At 44.4% G+C, this 18,789-nt stretch overlaps 1 protein-coding gene across 17 annotated transcripts in view; it reads right to left on the bottom strand.

The window, feature by feature from the left end:
- mef2cb (myocyte enhancer factor 2cb) overlaps positions 1-18,789 on the bottom strand; it is a 71,127-nt gene that overhangs the window by 36,357 nt on the left and 15,981 nt on the right. For all 17 annotated transcript variants that reach the window (XM_071482687.1, XM_071482685.1, XM_071482683.1 and 14 more), the window contains one exon: positions 2,283-2,510. In XM_071482687.1, coding sequence (XP_071338788.1) covers positions 2,283-2,336 — 54 coding nt within the window. In that variant the 5' untranslated portion in view covers positions 2,337-2,510. The remainder of the gene's footprint in view (positions 1-2,282; positions 2,511-18,789) is intronic.

Below are 18,789 nucleotides of genomic sequence, written 5' to 3'. Positions count from 1 at the left end.
ACAACTTTATGAGCTGTTATTATATAGATAAATAATATATTCATATTATGTTGGTCACATGTAACTGTCACTATCACTATGTATTTTGTACAAACCATGAAAAAAATATCTGTTAAACACAAAAGACCACAGATGAGCTTAAAGAAGACGGCAAAACTTTTTAGACATAAAACAGTAAAAGTATGTAAAGAATTTGTGGTTGAAAGAAACACTATAACAAACTCCTCTGGTGTTTATTTGGCTTGGGCTCTGGGACATTTCCTCAAAAAGGAAGTGAAAATATGCAAAGCCAAAGCTTCCGTTTTTTTTTTTTTGGTTTTTTTTTTGTTTTGTTTTAACCAGAAAATTTAAGTTTGCTGTCTCTGTCTTTGTCTTGTGATCCACCCCTACAAGAAAGTGGTGATGTCATTTATTTAGGCCATAGGTTGAATGACACTGAACGGCATGTGGTACCCTCCACAAGACTTCATGACATCAGATCCAATAGGAATAGTTATTAGATTTAAACAACAACTAAAAAAGTAATCTATCATTTAAGAGATCAAAACAACAAAAATCCAGTGATATATTGATTTTCCTTTCCCTGAACCCTTTCTCTCTCCTCCCACTGCTCGCCTCCCTCCTCCTCTCCCTGTAAGTAAAGCCCGGATATCTCAGGCATCGATTCCCCTCAGGTGTCCTTCCTGTCTCCCTCTTTCCCTCCTTATCCTCAGGAGCCGGAGTGCTTGGTGCAACTGACTGGCCCAGTCTAAGGTGGGATGAGAGAGAAGGGCTGAGATAACAGTAAGGAGGAAGTGTGGGTGCTGCTGCAACACGATAGCTTCAGTCCTCATCTAAAACTCTGTGACCTCCTCCTTGCTCTTGCTCTGTCTCTCTGTCTGTCTCACTTTCAATAACAAATACGTGATTTAGAATATGACCACATACTGTCACACACCCTCCCTGCTTTTTCTACGTGTCTCTTTATATGTATCTCTCCTTTCTGTGGGCCAAATCTGCAAATTTGAAGGCACCCTGTGTTTGAGGTGAGCATGCCATGTATCAGTAAAATCGGGTAATTACTGAAAGTTTCTTCTTTATCCCAGGTGCACTCACTTTCTCACTTCCTTCTCAGTATTCTCTCGTTACTTGCCATCACATTTATTGAGATCTGTCAGGACGGCGGTCAAAATCTGCTTCAATTACTCCTCCAGTATGGCCCAATCGATTCCAGGAGCCTCTTTATGTCACTTTACACTGGCCACAAATGACTGTGTCTGATAAAGCGCACTGTGAGAAATTGTTGCAGAGCATTATTGTGGATGTTGGATGAGGCAAAAGCAATGAAGCTCGCCTGTGTTCAGAGAAGGTGTGTGTGCCTGCCTGTGTTTGACCTGTGATCCAGGGGCCACGTTAGCAGCGTATGGATCCAATTGGGCTGCCAGGAAGCTGACAAAGTGTCAGTGGTCAGTCGTGCCACAGGAAGTGATCGATTGTGGGCCTCGAGGGCAGTGAGAGAGCTCCGTCTCTATCTATTTCCTGCCACAGAGCGTAGTGTCTGCTTGAATCACGCTGTCCACAATTTATTATGTCACTCTCAAATACTGCCAGCTGTTGTTAAAAGGTGTCCTGCAAGAATTCCTTTATTGTTAGGTAGCTGCTTGACCTGGGGCTTTTTCTTTCAAATTAATGAGTCAGTGATTTAAAGAGTCACTTTTGTGCTATGCAGAGGAAAGCTACAGCAGTCCTATGGTTAGTGATTTTGCTCAAGAAATATACTGATTCATTGTTTGTTTCATCTCCACCCTGTTGGCCCGGTCAGACCATCCCATCTCTGTTTGGTTGTTTGTTTATATTTTCTCCCACCCTGCTTCTCCACTGCTACCACCCTCTGCCCGGTAATATTCCACTGCCAGTGAGCTAAACCGGGTGGCATGGTGTGAGAGGTTGGGTGTGTGAAGGATGCTTCAGCTGTGTGGAGGCCGCAGCAGAGTGGATTTTGAGAATTACAAATGTTCTTATGCAAGTCCGTTTTAAGACACATGCTCCTCAGATGTGTTTGTTGAGGAGACACAAACCTGCCATTATGAACCCTCCTACCCAAAGCAATAACTTTGCTATCCCCGCACACACTCCTCTGTCCCTGAGTTCACATATTGCCCGGACTCCCAGAAGACCTTCATTGTTGAGGGCTGTGTGGGGTGTAGGGTGTTTCTCCTACCTCCCACCTCCCCCCCAACACCCCCACCCCTCCCCCCCTCCACCCTCATACTCATCCATCCTGCCATCCCCCAGGGACTTACCTGTCTGTTGCGTTCATCCATAATCCGCGTGATCTGAATCTTTTTCCTCCCCATCGTCCCCGTCTCTTTCTTTCTCTCCTCTTTCTAAAGAACTTTATGCTTTCTTCTCTCTCCTCTTTCTTCTTCTGTCTCTTCTTCTTTCCCTTCACTCTTCTGCTCTTCCTTTATCTGTCTTTTTTTTCTGCTTTCTATTTGTTCCAATCAACTCAAAGATTCCAGCATCCGTACCTGCAAGAAAGAAGGGGGGGGGGGGAGGAGAGGATAAGCATTAAATGAAATGAAATATGGCAAAATACTGAGAGAAAAAATTATAAAAGTGGCATCATGGCAGCCACAAGGGAGGGTGAAGAAAGACAAAGAATCTGTCAACAATGTTGTGAGAACTGCTGTGTTTTTCACTGTCGATATCATGCAAATCAGTTTTTGCATTTTTTTTCCCAGGCACCGACTATGAGAGGAGACAGCGCTGTCAGGATCTCGCCTCGTTCACAGAGAGTTTGACAGTGTTTTGGAAGTGCCGCTAACTTAAACGCTCTAATCACCAACACTGTAACATTACCTCCAGACTGAGAAATACATTTTGTTTCTTCCCATGAAACTGCACTGTATTGACAGTGGAGCTGCCAGACACAGCTTTTTCTACTCTATCTGCAGCTCATCTCCAAAATGGCAGGCATGAGTTGCAGGATAGAATACAGATGTAAAACCGAGCTCAGTCTTACCATGTTCTGGCAAAACAAAGCCAAAAGAAAAGAAGAAGAAAAGAGAAAAAAGTGCCAAGAGTGATCTTTTGAAACATAGTAAACGGACGTTTCTTAGAGACAGAAATCAAATAAAATTCTAACTTGAACTTAATCCAGCTGAAGATACTGCATGTCAGTGAGTGCATCTGAGGAGATTCTCAACAAATGCACTTGTGCATTCACTTGTGCGTGCACAGTTTAGTGTGTGCGTGTACCTGTGTTTCATGAGTGGAGGCCAGCAGCTGATGAGCTGGACTGCATGTGCGAAGAAGAAAGCTGCGCTCCAAAAAGTTTGCGTGAGTGAGCGACTGTGTGTCCATGTGTGTGTGTGTGTGCACGTGTGTGTGTGTTCGTGTGTGAGCTTGGCTAAGCCAGAGCTCCAGTGCATCTCTCCAGAGTGCTAAAGTAGGCCAACCCAATCTATCTCAGGGAGGAGCAGAAGAACTGTTGTTGTGTTTTCTTTTGACAGTAGAGGTGATAACGTCCCTCGTTATGCAAATGAGCATCCCATTATTTAAGCTCAGTGCAATGCAGGGGAGCTGTCAGCGCCGTCACATAAAAAAAAATCTTCCATCTACCCTGCCTTTTTTTTCTCTACTTTCCCCTTCTTCTCTCTTCTCTCCTTTCTGAACCAGATTTCCGGCACCTGGCAGCACAAGCATCAGACATTGATGTGGAAGACGACACCGCATCACCAAAAGACATGTCAGTCTCAGTCTCTCTCTCTATCACTCTCTCTCTTCTCTCATACACCCTTGCTCTCTTCCTCGCTCTCTCATATTCTCTCCTTTGCATGCTCCCACACACATACATGCACATTGTAATGCACTTCCTTTCCCCTTCTTTTTTTTCCCCCTAACCTGAATCCATGTATTTATTGAGTAACATGCATGAGAAAGCACAAGAAAGCTCTAAACCCCTGAGGTGAGTGCAGCACATTTCTATGCACTTGACCTCTTTGTGCTAGAGAGTAGGACATTGATAATGAAAGTGCGTAATAGGGACATCCTGGCACAGTAGTAACAGTGACAGACTAAGGCCTGTAGCAGTAGTGTAGAACTGAAGATCTTTTCATGTGCAACAGAAAAAAACATTTTGTGTATTACCTGCTCAAAACCACAAAAACATTTTCTAAATATAATTAGTTTTTAAAAAATAACATCAAATTGATCATCATGTATATTATAAGATTCTCTGCCAAAAACTTCCATTGCACAAAAATGTAAAACAAAGTGACACAATACAATTTGAACAATGATGAAATGCATGACAAAAAAACTTCCTGAGTTGATGGTTTGGAATACGCCCACTTATGGAAGAAATGAGATACAGACATAAATGCATCATTTGGCAGTTAGGACAGCAGCCGGACTGCACCATCATAATAATAACAAGATCTAAAATAACTCTGTGGCAGCTCTGAAGAGGCTATCCAAAACATTTTAGCATTGCTCTGCGCAAACACACCCATCCACAGACAGAAAAACAAAGAGCTGCCCTCTGGAAGAAAACAAAGAGGGATGTTGTCAGACAAACTAGGATTACAAGCCAACACTAAGGCGCTTGGCACAAGACAGCCAGACAAGGATATCAATCAAGCCGGCGCACCTCAATCACAGGCTGACAGCATCATCCCCTCCCAGTCTTTGTGCTCAACACTACCCTGCCCAGGCATCGCTCCAAACAAGGAGGCGTTACCTCTGTGATCCCTGCCTCCTGGCCTCCACCTCCTCCTCATTCCTCCCACAGCTCACTGAGCAGAACTGAACCTCTCAATGTCAACACCCGCTGGGGCAACACCTTAGGCCTTACGTAACATTAATGCTAAGACTAAGCCCGTGTCCTGAACATTTAATCCCTGCATTTGGCTCCCAGCACCAGCCAGCGCTCCCTGAGGTGAGGATCTGCTGCCGCTTAGCCCCGTGCCTCCCCGCCTCAGCCGCCCCCCCCCCCCCCCCCCCCCCCCCCCCACACACACACACACACACACACCTCCTCCGATCCCTTCTCACTTATGCCTCCTCTACCTCCTCCTACACAACGACGAAAGTTACCTTCCCTCCGTCCCCACTTCTCTCCCCCCTTCTCCTGCCACCATCCCCCACTCTTCCTCACACCCGCCCCCGTCCCATATGAATGCCAGGCAGCTCCTGGATAAGAACTGAGTGCCCACCTCCTCATCAGGCTCCCTTCCCTCTCCTTCCCTTGTGGTGAACAGAGCATCAGTTAACAGATTACCACTGAATCACTCAATCCAATTAAGCCTCATGACGGCAAGACAGTGAAGTGGAGGGAAATGCAAGAAACAAACACGGCTTAGTGAACATGGTCAAGTGGCAGAGGGCAGTAATCCTCAGCAGGAATTTTTCACAAGCAACTGACAGTTGACCTTGAGAGGGCAAAAGAGGTGAGAAAGTAACAAGAGGAAAAATTAAGACACTGCGCGACTGAAGAAAGAACTAACAAGCTTGTACACATTAAGCCAATTTACTAATCCCAAAGTAAGTTGTAGGGAGGGAGGGAGGGAGCTGTGGAAAATGAAGAATACACAAAAGAGTGTCTTTATCTTCTCTGTGGAGTCTGACTAATGCTATGCCTGTGTTCACAGTAGGCTGGTAACTGGAAGGAGACCGGAGCAGGCGACCGCTGAGGTCAGAGAGCATGTTGGCACCAAGCAGCCAGAAGGACGATGGTTGCTCCTCTGCTCGCTTTATATCCTGGGTCATAACTCTCTATGCTTTGAGTTGGTAAGGTGACAATGAAAGAGAAGGAGAGTGGATGGAGGAAAACAGAGAAATGGAGAAAAGAGAGGGAAATGGAGTGAAGCATAAAGAGGAATCTTTTGAACAGGCACCAGGCCTCTCCAGGGGGAGGGGAAGAGCTGTACCCACGACCCTCCCATCTGTTAAGCAGACGGACGGAGAGAGAGGGAGAGAGAGAGGGGGATGAAGGTTGGGGGAGGATGGGAGAGATGGAGAGGGAGCAGCGATTCAGCACATAGATCTAATGAGCATTCTCTCTCTCTCTGTGTGTCTCAGAAGTGGAGCTGAGAGGACGATGAGAACATATACACTCAGTGCACCACAAGGCTTGATTCTAGGTCGCCTCTCTCCCAAGTGTTTAGTCACTAAAAACTAATATACAGCACATGGCGCTTTTTCACATTCTAATAGACGGTCTGTAGGGTGCTTGTTAATGTGGCTTTGTTATTCAGGACAGACACTGAAGACGACTCCTTTAAATCAAGGGGGCGACAAAAAGAGGAACTTTACCTTGACTCATGCTCGGGACTGATTTGTCACATTGAAAGACAGCTGCAGAGTTGTGTTTGTAAACTCAGAGAAGGGACATTACAGTAACTGAGAAGAAATGCGCATGAAATCTAGTTCCAAGAACAAAAATTGCGTCCATTTAGCCACCGTTCAGAGAATTGTTAGGGAAAATGTTCAAAACGAAAGCGCCATTCCTGCAAGTGCAACATGTGCAGAATTCTGCTGATGCTGATATTCTCAAATCCTAATTCTACATGTTATAGCAAATTGGGGAAGGTGATTTATCGTGACAGGATTGGCGATGTTTTTCCAAGAAACCCCACCTCTGCAGGACAGCCTCAGCTCATGGTACATCTGCAACACATTTGGTAATAGCATGTGTCCTGAAAAAAAATATGTATATAACGCCAGTATCCCCTATCCTCCTAGGAAATGTGGTTGTAAGGATTTGAAATAACATATTACACTGCAGTAAGTAAACCTTTTAGGAGGTGTATGGTACATTAAATAAACGCTCTCTCTTTTTAAATAAACTCCCATTTCCTTGAAGAGCAGGACGAAAAAAAGCGCTTTAATATAGTTTTCCAAATACAATCTGAATGTCAGTACACACTCACAGTGCCCCATTTTCACTTGAGCATTTCTGTCATGTAGAAGATTTTTTTTTTCCTCAAGTACATCATTTTTTTCAGACTAGATTGTAGATTTTTGGAGGTTTCTTCTTTGTGTTTTTTTTTTTTTTTTCTGTAGCCATGTGCACACGTGCCTTTATACATGTGCATGTGTTTATGAGTGCATCTGTGTGTATTTGTGCTTTCGATTTGGAAATAGTGGCACACAGCACTGCATCTCCTGTAATGGATGGAGATGTACCAGCAGAAATGAGAGGAGGGGAAGGATCAAGCAAAGGAGCGAGTCGATGGCCAGCCAGGATGGGAACAGAAAAATGTGTATCAGTTCTCATTGTGCCTCTAATGTCATTACAGGCAGTGACTCCTCTATGTGGCACGCCGCACTCCCCATCTGTCAGAGCAAGATAGGCAGGGTGACGAATGGCTATCACTGCTACTTCCTTCAACCCTCACCGCCCCCACCCGCCCCACTCTAATGTCTGTATCTTTTTGGAGTGCTGGGGGAGAAGAGTGACCTAAACCTGGGCGGTAGCCCATGCGTAGGTGGGCCTCTATGCCTCTGAATCTCAGCAGATATTAGGGCTAATTTAACGTGTTAGCAGCTAAAGAGATTAGCAACATGTACATCTGGGGATTAGAGTGATAGTGGTGGATCATCTTATAATGTGTTCTTTCCTTTTTTTCCCAGTGAGCATTATAGCTAAACTTGAATTTGAGAAGCTGCGGTGCGTGTGTGTGTGTGTGTGTATTGGAGGATATGTCTTCACCTGTCTCTCTCTATTAGCTCATGGTTTAGTTGGATCATTAGCGAGACAGAGACGGTTTCACATGTTTTCTATTTTCAATCTCTGTGTGCCTTAGAACTGAGACACCTGTCTATTGACGAGGAGGAAAGTGAGCCAATAGCCTGTGGTTGGCACCAGATTTATAAGTGTGATTGACATTATGGAACAAAGTGTATTGTTATAAGTAGCAGCTCTGGTGCTACAAGATGAGCTCTCAATTCCCCGGTTCAACCAATTTCTCAACTTAAAACTTCATACTTCAACTTTAAACTTAATTGATTTTCAAACTAATGAGACTCTGCCAGCGCTGTTTCCCCTCTTATCCCTCAATCCAACAGCTCTGCCCCCAGGTCTTGGAGGACAGAAAGACAGGAAACACACTCTCACACACACACACACACGGAGCTCAGCGGAAGGATGTGACATCAGCAGACACAGACAATCAAAGGTGCTAAAGGTGCTTCCTTCACCAAATCACTCATATGTTAACAGAGCAGGATCCAAAACCAAATCACCACTCTCCCCTTTATTCCCAACGGCAAATAAAGAGAGCAAATAAACAGAAGCCAAACACTTTCTGAATATCAAATATTTTAACTCCCCAATACATATCCTTTGCTTTATTTGATTTATAAGAGGATTCCTAATCCAAAAAAAAAAGAACTTTGCAAAATTGTTTACCATTAACCAATAAACACATACTGGAAACACTGACTGGGAAACTGGGTTGAAAAACATTTGTTTATTCTGCCTAAATATAAATTCTATTAACTTTTGAAATAATTAAAGTACTGTTACTGAACTTAGAAAAATGTTTTGTAAATTTAAGTGTATTCTTTGGTAATAGATCCCTGTGATGGGAGATGCACAATATGAGCTCACAATATCAGCAAGAAAAGCATTTTAAGTATTTTCATACCTTTTCCTTCCAATTCATGGAGCACTTTAGCTGCACAAGAAACTAAAACAGGAACATTTTTAAACTAAATTACATTGCTTCCACTTCACCTGTCTTCAAAATGCCTTAGAACAGAAGCACTGATATTAATCTATCAGCTTTTCATCTGAAATGTAAACGTATAGAAATCCTCATATACTTTATTTAAATGTATGTATTGTATTTAAAAAAAAAAAAATATTGTGAACTCAAACATTGGATCAGCTTATTTAAATGCTCAACCCCTGAGAATCCACTCAGGTGAGTGTTTTAAGATTTTGATATTTTATTGTGCGTTCAGACATAATCATAATGAGCGGAAGAGCGGAGCCCTGCCCTTCGTTTGGGCAGCTGCACGTCTCACTCAGCACCAGCAAACAGGGGCCGCAGTGGAGATAGGTAGCCATCCGTCACAGCCAGTATGGAGACAGGTGAGAGCCATCTTTCCATAGCCCATTGCTGACTTCCCCAAGGACAAAATGACTTGACACAATGTGTCAACCCCCCTCTTTGAAAGGGGGCCAAAGGCTGTAAAGCCGCAGCTGCTAGGCCAAAGGCAGATGAGCAAGAGGGCACACGTGAAAGCGAGGTGAAGCTAGACAGGGACAGGGAGAAAGAGTAGCCTTCATGGTTAAAAAGGCAATCCCTGTTGACTGTCAGCAGCTTTTTGTTGTGACAATGTCTTATATAGCCGTGAGTAATAAACAAATAAACTTAGTGGACCGCAATGACAAACTTGCCACACACATATACCCTTGTGCCAAGCTGGAAAAAAATGGTATCAGAAAAAAAGGAGAAGAAAAGAAAAAGCAGAAGCAAAGGCGAGCCACAATTTGGAGAGGCCCCGGAAAGGCTGGAATGAATCACCATTTAGTGCATTCAGTCTTTCCGTGGCATGAGCATAAGGAGGGGCAATGGACGCATTCAAGGATGAAGTAGAGATAGAAAAGATATCAGAAGAAGAAAAAAGAATCAACTTAATAGAGGTGACACACTACAAGGTGGAGTGGAGTTTGGCAGAAGGGACAAAACTGAGAGGTAGTGAACTGGTTTTGAATATGGAAGTGGTGCAGGTTGTGGTGATACACACACATCTGATGTTTAAACATAAATAACCTCACTAAAGTTTCACTTTATCAACACTGTCACATTTTCTTTCACTTCTTCCTCTCTCTCCCTCTCTGTCTCTCTGTTTCTCTCTCTCTCTCTCTCTTTCCAGTCATCATAAAGTCATGTACAAAGCTCTGCCGCAGGTCATGTTTTCCAGTGAGTGTAAACCACTGTCTCAATTCGCATGCCCGCAGCACCCAGGTGTAACCAACTGCTGGCAGTAAAGGGACGGGAACAGAAAATGAACACATGGTGCGCGATATGATCACGCGCTCATCTATAGGTGCACACATAAGTCATTCCCTGCTTATCTATTATATTGAATGTTGTAATGAACAGTGAACCAATGCCGTGGAATTGCAGTATAAACCCTTCAATGAGCGTTCGCAGCCCCCACAGGAACAGCCGGGAGTCATGTCACTAAGAACACAAAGCACTGACATATTCACCCAATTATGTTCCCTGCCGAGTATGACAATGTCTCAGGATGTTAGCAATGTTCTCCAGTGGGGGAAGAAGGGCAGATTGTGTGTGTGTGTGTGTGTGTGTGTGTGTGTGTGTGTGTGTGTGTGTGTTTTCATGTCAGAGGTTTGAAAATGAGGCTAAGGACTCTTTGCTACATGGGCCACACTTGCTTATGTTCAAGCACAGTAAACTTCACAGTACTCACATTGCCATGACCCCCCCACCCCCCACCACCACCACCACCCCGCACTGTATCAACACCAGACATCATGGTTAAGACGATCCGCTGATGATTTCATCACACCCCCACCCCTTTACTCTTTCTCTTTGCCACAGCATTCTAATCACCCTAATTAAAAGCTTTGTTCATTTAGAAATCTCTGATGACAATTTGTTTCACTCTACCCTACAGCAGTGGTGGCTGTGAAGAGAGGAGAATTAAATTTGATCTTCTGACAGCAATTATTAAATGCTCCCTCCTGGCCTCAATTAAGGCCTGCAGGCTAACGCTAACATGGCTAGCCCTCCTGCAACCACGAGGCGCCGGCTCACTTCCTTTTTCTTCACCAGCTTCATTTTGTCATCCTTTTCAGCATGTATGTGTGTGTGTGTGTGTGTGAGTGTATCTGTCAACTCGTCCGGTATGGAAATGTGTGCTTGCTTCTGGGTACTTGCTGATGGGAAGAGGTAAATAAAATGATTTCCCTTTTTTGACTGGATTTGTTGTAACTAAGTCAGCATGTGGGGAATGGAAGACCTACAAGGAAGTAGTGGAATTCACTATTTTTCCTTGTCTCGCTTGTTCAGCAAGTTTGGATTCCACAATGATACCATTACATCAAGTGATTATTTTTAAGTTGAGACCATAGCAAGAAAATACTGAAGCTTCTAAATTGGTGACATACTTTCTCTTCTCTACTTCTCTACTGTTAAGACTTGCTTCAGTGTGGTGAACTTATATACAGCACAGAAAAATCAATTTAACGGTAATTTGTCATAATTACCATGTATCACACTAGGCACGCATAGGTTCAGGTGTAGCTGCGTTTATGTCTTAAAGGGATAAAATTAACTCTTAAAAAACAAAAAAAATTTACAAATTGTAGACAGTGAGCCCTCTAAACAACACTGCCTCTCCCTGTTGTTGTGACACCCCAACAGCAGCACATGTCATGGTCGCAGCCTTGCTGAGCTGAAGTGAGAGCCACAGCTCTGCTTTGAGTCTATGCACAGCGTGTGGGTAATTTGCAGAGAAGTAGAAGGTTGCACACTTCAACAAGGATGTCCTTCATAGATTCGACCTTCTGTTTTTTCTTTTCTTTTTTTTTTCCTTCTTCCTCCGGTCCCTGTGCTCTGCTAGGAAACCGAGTAACCTAGATCGTAGAGTAGGGAGAGAGAGGGATTGTGACGGAGAAAGAGAGAGACAGAGAGAGAGACTGAGCTAAAGAAGCAGTAGGATAGACTGAAGGTAGACCGAGTCAGACTTCTCACCCCACCAAAGAAAAAAAAAAACTCTACTAGAATGATGTCATGTTTACTCTTCTTTTTTTCTGGTTACCACAAGCTGATTGTGCTGATTATTGGTGAGCATTGTTTCCCTGTTGACGCTGCGCATCATTAAACAGAGATTGTTCCACTGTTAGTGTTTGTTTAAGCAAGGGCGGTATAATGTTTCCAGGCACTGTCTCTTCACCACAGATGCACACACGCGCACACACACACACACACACGCAAACACACACACACACACAACATAAACTTGAGACACAAGTTGTATGCTCTGCATCTATAATTCATGTTATTTCTGTGCTTTGTTTCAAGTCAAATTTAGTTGCTTTCAAACATAAAGAAAACCAACAAAAATCAAAAAGCAATATATATTGAAAACTTTCTCAGTCTCTGTTATGGAAAATGGATGTATACATATATAAAAAATATTTCAGCACATAGCTTGAACTCCTCTACTCTCACAGTGCTTTACAGTTCCCAGAGGAGTGCTGCTGGGGTGTGGGGCGTATGAGGCAAAGGTTTGCACGGAGTGTGGAAGGCGTGTGGCGGCATACGGTACCTACAGATCAGCCTCTGTTTAGGGGAGTGGCCCCACCAAGGCCAGAGCCGGGCCAGACCCAGTCCAAGCCTCTCATTAGTCATCGGCTGGGTGCCGCTTTCCTTTTTGGAGTGGTTAAGGGGGAACCGGCGAGGGTCTGGCAGTTCCACTGTACTCCACTCCCAGCACCATCACAACCCGACCTCATCAAAGCGAGCGCTCGTAATTTGTCACAGAAAGCAGCCAATTAACATATGTTAAGGGAGGAGGGAGGACGAGAAAAAGGGAGGAGAGGAGGGGAGGGCGAGTGAAAAAAGATAGCGTATGATTAAAGAGTCTGCACAGCTGCACAAAATCAAGATGGCAAAGAGAGGTTTGAAAGAGACCTCAGACCCAGTAATCTGATAAAGCTTACTGTTACTTAACCCCCATAAGCAGGAGAGAGAGAGAGAGAGGGAGAAGGAGAGAGGGGGAGAATGAAATAATAGAGACAAACAAATATTAAATTACTGCTGTGAAGCTACAAGCTTTGGCAGCGTGCCTCTGCTCTCAATATGTGGCTACAGTGAAGGCCACTGTCGCACGGACATGACCCCTCTCGCCAAAGCACTACTGCTGTTGGACCACGCTCTATTTTTAGCTCAGCGCTCACCATTGTGCTTGACGTAGTTCACAGTTATGCTAAAATCTGCCAGGAGCTTTTTTTTTTTTTTTTTTTGCTTTTTTTTTTTATGCCAAAATTTGAACGCCTGGTACACCGCAGCAATTTAGCTCCTTTTTCTCATAAAACAAAAAGGCACTTTTTCATTTATTTTTCTGTCACAAAGTCTCTAAGACAAGTTGCTTACATTCTGACTTGTTTGTTTGCTTTCAAATTCTTGTTCCTCATGGTTGGTTTTTAACATGGAGTGTGTGGTTATTTATGCATGTGCGCACACCTGTGTGCGTGTGTGCGAGACCGTGTGTCTGCGTGTGTGCATTTATGTGTCTCTCATTGTTGATGTTGTTGTAGGAACATCTTGTGAAGTGAGTTGTGTGATATCTTGCCTTGTTGTTGGATACGGTGGCAGGCTGAATGCATTAGCAGTGCACGCCGATGCCATTCTGTGTTCTGTTGTCTCTCAGCCACCTCTGCCTTGTCTCTCTACAGCGACTGATCACACGGGCTGACAAGCAAGTTTGGGTCTTCGTCTGCTGCGCCATCCTTCGCTACGTGGGCTGCGACTCTTTCAGTGAGCAAAATAAGAGAGGCGGTGAGGAAGCTTTAAACAAATTTGAGTGATTTTGGAATTGTACGTCAAGTCGTGGGGAAATCCCCCGAATAAAAAGGCAGCAAACTTGAACAACAATTTTATATTCCTAATAGTTATTTGAAATCATTATAAATAATAATAAAAAATATTATTATTGTTATTAGCAGTAGTATTAATAGTGGTCATATTAAATGAAAGTTATTTTGACTGAATGGTTGAAAATGGAAAGTAAAACCACAAATGGCTGACAGAAAAGCATTCCCTACACTATATATAAATCATGACATGTTTCTTTTTTCCTCCTCTTCCTCTCTCTTGCACTCTTATCCTTACCATCTTGCATCAATCGTTATTTATTTATTTTCCCTATTTGGGAAATAAAGGGCTTGAGTGGAGGAGTGAAGGAGTGGGGGATGGAGAGACGGCGGACAGAGGGGGCGGCGGCAAGTTGTGTTTGGTTCACAAGGCTCGCTGCTTGGCTGAATTTTTCTCTTCTCTTTTTCTCTGCGTTGCGAGCTGGTGGTTCAGTGAAGGACCTGGCTGCCTGGAGTTCCCCCCACCAACCCCCCCCCCCCCCCCCCCAACACACCCCTCCACTCAAATCCCTCTGCTGCGAGCACAGCTGCACCGTTCACATAACCTCGCCTGCCCCCTCCTACTCCCCCCACCACCACCACCACCCGCCACCCCCAGCTAATGATAGCAGAGCACGTCTCCTCCACAAGGCAACAGCTTTTTCCACTTCATGTACATACACACAAACTTGGCACACATACACACGAGAGCATTGGACACACACACACACACACAAACTAGTGGGCACATCATATCCCCTTTCCTTCTCTTGGTTCCTTCCCTTCATTTTTTCTCATATCATTCAATTTCTTCCCCTTCTCTTCACCCTGAGAAAAATTCCCTGGTCTTATGACCCAAGGAAGGCCTGAGAACATTTGCCCCCCCCCCCCCCCCCCCCCCCACACGCACACACACACACACACACACTTAACCCACTCCTCCAAACTCCCCGTTTTTCTCCCTCTGTACAACTCTGCACAGCAAGTGACCTGCATCACAGCTGTGTGTGGGAATTTGTATGGGTGGGTGTGTTTGTAGGGGGGTTGAGTGAATATATGTATGTGCACATACCTGTGTTCACACTGCATATGCTGCGTGTACATCGCTGCGTTACTGCATGTGTTATACATTCACTTTAAGTACATATTTCTGTTGCGTGTGTGTATGTCTGTAGCAGAGGGGGAGGGAGGTGAGGGCAGCTCTGGGCTTCTGCTGCGCCTACTGTGCATTATCCCAAATAAACAACTCATTACACGTGTACTTAACCAAGGGGAGCTGGCGAGCAGTGGAAGCTAATCCCCGTTATCATTCCCACCGTTTCTCTTCCGATTAGACTACAGGGAAGAGGAGCCCAAGAAGGTAGGCTGTTCAGCGCAGGAGGAGGAAGAGTGGAGGAGGCGAAAGGGAGAGAGAAGAAAGAAAAGCGTTTGAGTTTACTTCCCACAAGTGCCTTTCTTACTTATAGTATCCTCTCTCACTCTATCTTTTTTCTCTCCCGCTACCCTCTTGCCTTCTCTCCTTCCTTCTCCCTGTGGATTTTGCACTGCTCTTCCTTGTTTTCGACCATCTCTCAGAACTGGGTCATCGACAGACTGTGCGGCAGCATTTTGAAGAACATGGGAGGGAAAAAAAAAGCGTGTTCTTTCTATGAGAACAATCCAAGGCTTCTTTAACAAGTAGCCCGCTTATCAAATTAAGCTGTCAAAAGCACATTAATAACAGGCAGCACAATTCCCTTCACAGAGAAAGGCAGGGAGTGGTGGGGGGGGGGGGGGGGGGGGGGGGGGCACATTGAAAAAAAAAAAAAAAACGAAAAAAGAATGATTTCTCTTACGCTGTGTAAAGACACAGTCCACCAAGGGCAGTAAAGCTTTTCAAAGATTTCTCCCTCTCTCTCTCTCTCTATCTCTCTCTCTCTATTCCTCTCTCTGTTTCCCTCTTTCTTTCCCACTCTTTATATGATTATGGGGCCTCTATTGTGAGGGGCCAAGATGCAGAGTGCCACTCATTTAGAGCCTGAACAATGTCTTGGGCTAGGACTAAGATGCAGCAAGGATACAACAGACTCAAACACTTGTGCTAGGTGACAGTTAAACAGATAGAAGAACAACTCTCTGTGAAAATGTAGACTCAAGAACAAATAATTAGATGGTTCAACAAAGGGACATGATGCCTGTTATCTGCCTTCATAAGTGAGGCATTTAAAATTAGTTTGACCCAGGATAATCTAAACCTTTTCATAAATAAGTGTTACACAGACGTCCTACAAGTCAGTTTACTATAAAACCTAAAATCATTATCAGTGAAGGAATAGTTTGTGGCTTTTTTTTTTTATTATTTATTGAGTCGTATGTCATTCCAAAAACTCTTACTACCTTCAGAAATTATGAAGCCAGATGATCCTGTAGGAACGTGGCTGCAGAATGTGAGGGGAAACAGTGTACAGCAGTAAGGCAAAGAGAGAAAGATAACGAGATGCCGCAATGAAATTAACAAGACGCCTCGGCATACAGCGGAGAGGAGAGAAAACCACCCTATGACCTCACAGTCATAGACTAAGTGCCAAAAAAACACAGTTCTCAATTTGAAGACATTCTCTTCTGTTGCCATCTTGACACTCCTCTTGAAGCCTTATAGCCTGCTCAGTATTTGTAAAGAGAAATTCACTTGTAGTCTTTTTTTAATCTGTACTTTACAAAATCTGACAGTGTCAGATAAGGCTGCTCATGCTGAGCTGCAAGCCCTTTTGTCTTGTACTCTAGAGACTGATTTCCTCACACCCTCAATTTGAGTCCCATCCTGTTTGCTCAGCCCCTGAGGGGGCTGCTCTGTCGTAGCCCGGAGAGGGCCGGCGGTGGATGGATGTGACGTGGAGACGCTGGGAGTCTACTGGAGGGAGGCTGGAGCCATGACAGGTATCCCCCCGCACTTCCTCAGCTATTTATAAAACCACGAGTCCAGCACGGGGCCAAAAATAAGACAGAGGCCATTTTTATCCCAAATCATAAAGGCGGCTCACTTCTTTACTCACACACTTAAATGCTTACACACACAGACACAAACACCGGGATCAGAAACGTCCGACCTCACCATACAAAAATTATTAACAGACATTAACAAAGTGAAAAACTCCTCACTAGACAATGAAACCATCTCTGTCCTCCTATTGAGCATGCTCAAATGTGAATATCCCCACACACACATATGCACAGCAGACAAAAGTCAATATCAAGGCTGAGCTATTTCTGTAGAGAGCACTATTTAGGAAGTGTGGGCTGGGTGCCAGTATTCTCCTCAGTATCGTCTGGGCGTCATTGCACTGCTGCTGTTATACAAACTCACCTCTTTCCTCTCTCACCCGCTCCTCACCCTTTCTACCCAACCCCTTGTTCCATTGTCAGTGCTCTCTCTCTCTCTCTCTCTCTCTCTCCCTCTCTCTGTGTTTCTCTTACAAACACACACACACACACACAAGGTTATTTGTTTTTCCACTGGGTCGAACCACAGTGCCAGGTGAAAGCATCTATTGGCAGGATAAAGAGAGTGGCTGGTGTGAGATCACAAGGCCCCACTCTGCCCAGCAAACCTTGAAGTGAAGCGCTGGGCTGGAGTTTCAAACAAAGTGCCCCCTCATTCATTATACATGCAACTGCACTGAAAATCTCCTTCCGCAACACCATCTCTTCTCCTCTCTCTCTCGCTCTCTCTCTCTCTTTCTCTCTCTTTCCCTCGATCTTCCTCCCTCTCTCCGCACATCGTCCCTCTCCTTTTTCTCTCGTTTTTTCCAGACAGAGCATCCATAAAGTATGAATAAAATTAATGACATCACGAGCTGCACTTTGGAAGAGCCACTGTAGGAAAAAGCCATACATCACGGAGCAGAAGGAGCCGGGCCGAAAGAAGTGTTAAAAAAAATTGACTGAGTGAGAGAAAAGGGGTGTGTGTGTGTGTGTGTGTGTGTGTGTGTGTGTGTGTGTGTTTGGATGGTGGGGGGGGGGGGGGTTGCTTCACCCTTTTCCCCCCTCAGGGCACTTCATATTGCTGTACGTTATTGCGTGTTATTAAGTTTGATTTCTGATGCACTTTAGCTGAAAAGTTTAAACACAATTCATTTTTGTCTTTCTCTTTCTTCGCGTGGCTGCAACGCACTTTTCTTTTTCTACACTTCTTTGTCCTGCTTTCTCCTGACTTTTTTTTTTTTTTTTTTTTTTTTGGTCAGCTGAGTAATGTAAGTGTTGAAAACAGTCCTGTGCTGCGCATTATTTTACAGGCTGGCCTTTGGTGTGGGAATGGCACAGATGACAGTGGAAAGGAACACTGGTGTGGACTTTGGCAGGACACCGCCTGGTTAAGCTGTGTGCTCTGCGGAAGAGGGAGAGCACTGAGCGTGGATTCTTATATAGCTTTTTCTCAACTTAGACGGTGTTAACAGCATTTTCAACAGCACGCTCCCCTCGGAGTTGAACAGCAAACGTCCTGATGTGACAGACTTTGCCCGGATATCTGAGACGCTACGGTGAAAAACAAGCATTGTATTTAAGACTGTAATATACCTCCTTGGAGCAGGAAGAAGAGATAGATATATCAATCGTGCTGCCTGTTATTGGAAATTTAGTGTGACACTGTTTCATTACAAGAGCAACATCAAACAAAAGCCTGACTGGGTAAAATTCGAGTCCTTATTCCTCTGAATCTAGTGTGAACACAAGATCTGCTAAAAATACCCGATAGCAATGTGAAGCTCAGCAGCAGCAGCAGCGTGGATGGGGAGCAGTGGCGGCAGCGATGCAGATTGTGGCAGCCGAGTGAGCAGGGGTTTCAGATGGATGTGAGCTTGTGTGAGGCCAAGGCACAGAGCTACCTCTGTGCGTCTCACCGGACTATGTTGCAGAATGACTCGGCTATGTTGCAGTCGTGACAAAGATAAATTACAGCCACTGGAAAACATTTCTACGTTTTTTTTTCTCACTCTCTACCCTTCTCCACACCCCTTTTCTTTCAGTTTTTTTTTTTTTTTTTTTTTTTTTTTTTTTGGCATTGGGTGTAGTTCATATATGTGCCACACCAAAGAGAGATGGTGAGAGGGGGGGGTCTCTCTCTGAAAATATATTAGGGGGTAAGAAGTTGCCCCTCACCGTTCACAGGTCAGGTACTGTGTTTAATCATGGAACATGTCTTGCGTCGCCAG

This window comes from Trachinotus anak, unplaced genomic scaffold, assembly GCF_046630095.1.
Source record: "Trachinotus anak isolate AG129_WGS33_773 ecotype Australia unplaced genomic scaffold, CSIRO_AGI_Tana_v1 ptg000008l, whole genome shotgun sequence".
In the NCBI taxonomy this organism is placed as follows: domain Eukaryota; kingdom Metazoa; phylum Chordata; class Actinopteri; order Carangiformes; family Carangidae; genus Trachinotus; species Trachinotus anak.
The sequence above is the reverse complement of the archived record's forward strand: the minus strand, read 5'-3'. Positions and strand labels throughout refer to the sequence as shown.